Here is a 3,103-nt window from a genome sequence, read left to right as displayed (position 1 = left end):
CAAACGGATGCACAGCACACTTGCTATTCGTATGAAAGCTCATTTCGGTCTACTGAAATGGACTAATGTGTGCATAAAGGGGTTTCTTTTAGTGCTGCTGTATCTTTCTCCCCCCAAACGCATTTCATCTATCCGCTTTCTGTGTCGTGCACCTCACCTGAAGTCCATGATTCCGGCAGAATGATGCGCGTCTTGTTTCTTCTAGCAGACACGCTAGTCGCGCTTCTCGCCTGCTATTACAGACTATTCCAAATGTACTCTTCTAGGCGCTTATGCCTCTAGATTTACGGTGTCGTGGCTTAAAAGAACACTTGATAGTGCTGCACAATGGTGCTGCACGGGCTCACAATGGCTTTACTATTCCAAGCCAGTCTTATTCCAAACCTCCCGAGGCAATGCTATAATACTCTGAGTATTACTTTAATGTGCGTTGTTGGGCGGCGCCATAGATTTAGTCTTCCACGAGCCTTGAAAAATGGCCTCTTCATGACTGGTCCATTATTCGCAGTCACCGAGACCAGCTGTGGCTTAAGATTTACCTCTCCGTGCAGATGCACAGCATTAGCGACTGCTGACTCAATTGTCCTGAATATCGCTAGTGCAGGCCTTCTCGGAGATGAGGCGAGGTGTGCTAATGCTCCTGCAAGAGTTTTACCACGCAGCTCCTGAACAACACGCCGAGTTTTGATAGGGGATAGTCGCAAATAGCGTGAGTTAGCCTCAACATATCGGGATGGTAGAGATCGCTCTGCAAATTTCTTCCGAGGAAACCCTCGTAAGTCTTTTGATGAATCTTCGTCAAAGAGGCTGAATGGGCCCGGTGCTGTCATGAATGAGAGCTTCGCAAATAGACATGATATTCCCCATCGCGGTGCCTCCGGGTGCTGTGGCAAAGGAGCAGCTCGAACAAACTTGCCGTTTGACGAAACAGGACGTGGCAGCTGGTTCAAGGTTCGCAGCGGAAATGAGCTGAAATTGCTGGAAGGACACGGCGAGGGAAAAACAGGGGCCCGGAACATGGAAACCGGCCTTTGGCCCTCAGATAGGAAGCACACATGCCTGCCGTTGGAAGGACTTTGCAATGCTTCGACTAATAAGCAAGTTAGGAGGATATGGTATGCTAATAATCCCCAGACCCACAGTCTTTCGAGGAGCATCCTTGTGAGCATGCACGTGAATCGTAGTTGAGAAGGGTGGGTGTTTAGAATGCGTTATCACTTGAGCACTTCATGAGAACGAAGATCGTGGGGGCTCCGCTCGCAATCATAACCCCGTTTTTCTCTTGCAAATCGCCCGTGCATGCAGGGGAGCTGCTCCCCATCGGCGCCTCCGCAGTTCCGCTGGGGTGTTCATTAATATTTTTGGTGTCTTTTAGTATAAAGCATTTGAATACTAAAAGAATTTATTAAAAATTATCAGGCTTGGTGAGTTTACGAGAATGTATTTGGCTGGCACCAAGCCTATTTGATTATATGCTTCACTGTAGGTCACCGTACTAGGTTTGCTGTTTAGTCGAATAGCTGCACACATGTGAATAACACCATACACCGGTGAATATTTCCCCGATTTTTAGATGGTAGGCATGGAACTCTCACCGTTTTAGAGATTTTTTCCTTGTCGCTGGCGGCAGGACACCTGATGCATATGTGAATACATGCGCTTGCGTTTGAGTTGTCCTGCCGTTAACGGTGCATCATTTGCGCTGTTCTGGGCTGTTATGGCTTTTATATGTGCCAAACTTGGTATGTCTTCTAGATTTTTAGGGTAACCTTTTAAATCGGGAAAATCAAAGCTAAAAAACAGGCACGAATATATGATACCCCTTGCTTCAACTATGCCGTTCCAACCAACGTCTGCGTACAATGACAACTCCTGAGACATTGTAAAACTTTACGAAGAGCTTCTGAGTCCTCTCATTCAAAGTGGTTCTCTGCTTCGCTGCCTTTGCTCCTCAGGGTTCCGGTGCTACGCAATAGCAGGTTTGGTAACTAAACGTCCCAGCGAGTACAGACTATAGAAATTTATATTTTCTGTAAACAACCCCCACCTTGTTCAGCCCTTGCTTTTCAGAGATCCCTATATGAAGTTAGAGGGAAAGCTAAAATGCGCCTAGCTGCACCTTCTTTGCAGTCCACGCTTTATAGCTAGCTGCATCTAGCATGTGACGTTTATCCACACACACCCCACACCCATACAGTTGACTCTTCTTATTCAGAGCTAGCACTACTCTGCAATAAGAACCAACAAGCCAGTCAGACAATTCATTGCCCCATAAGTAAGTGTAACTAGTGTAAAAGGCAGTACTTAAGAGTGGCCTCGTTCGCTTCAGAGGCCGCTAGGGTGCGCCTAACTACGCCCCCTAAGCATTTTTGACACTGACATATGGTTTTGCGGGAGCGCCTCGCCCTCAAACACTCTGGAACGTTGGGTCATCATGTATCAAGACAAACCAGTTAGTTGATTCTCTGCTAGCTGTTACTTGAAGGCAACCAGTGTAGTAAAAGATAATTATCGGGTCCTTGTTTAGCCCGCTACATCTCCTCTATCCCCATTAAGAGAGCACGCCATCAGACCCCTTCGTCATGGAAAGTGACCTCTCGAGCGGCCGAAGAAAATCCAGCCCTGTGGTCAACCCGAAGCAGGCGTGAGCCCGAAATTAGTGCAGATGAGAAGCGCACTGTGGCCGTGAACCTTCAAAGGCAAACAACGGGAAGAAAGGCACATACACTGTCCAACGACGAAAACCATGTTCTAATCCAGCATTACCGCGGCGGTCTGATGGCTTACTGCCGTCAGAGCGTTGAAATTAGGGAGCTTTCTACTATGAAAACGCAGAAAACAAGCTACATGTATGAATAAAATCAAAACAAATCGCGTTAAAAAGTGCCACCATGACTCATAGAGCAACGCCTGCACGCAAGTAAAGCCAGTGCAAGCGTATTTAATTTAGATGACAAAATAGGGATATGGAATCATGCAGGGACAACCTACCAGAGAGCGCTTGCGCATAAACCGGTGGAGGCAGCACCTTATATGATATCTGGAAGCTTTCAAGCGGTACCCGCAAATGAAAGTAGCTAGGTCACGCAGATTATGGGCTGGC

General features: G+C 47.1%; 1 protein-coding gene across 1 annotated transcript; it reads right to left on the bottom strand.

Annotated features, from left to right (window-relative positions):
* Positions 1–398: 398 nt before the first annotated feature.
* LOC113146507 lies at positions 399–1,881 on the bottom strand. Its single transcript, XM_026334030.1, has 5 exons — positions 1,848–1,881; positions 1,665–1,769; positions 1,461–1,520; positions 1,227–1,392; positions 399–978 (listed from the first exon to the last, which is right to left on the bottom strand). The coding sequence occupies exons 1-5, from the start codon at positions 1,879–1,881 to the stop codon at positions 399–401; spliced, it is 945 nt and encodes a 314-aa protein (XP_026189815.1).
* Positions 1,882–3,103: the final 1,222 nt, after the last annotated feature.

This window comes from Cyclospora cayetanensis, unplaced genomic scaffold, assembly GCF_002999335.1.
Source record: "Cyclospora cayetanensis isolate NF1_C8 unplaced genomic scaffold, CcayRef3 CcayRef3_contig_344, whole genome shotgun sequence".
In the NCBI taxonomy this organism is placed as follows: domain Eukaryota; phylum Apicomplexa; class Conoidasida; order Eucoccidiorida; family Eimeriidae; genus Cyclospora; species Cyclospora cayetanensis.
This window is presented reverse-complemented; position numbering and strand designations above follow the sequence as displayed.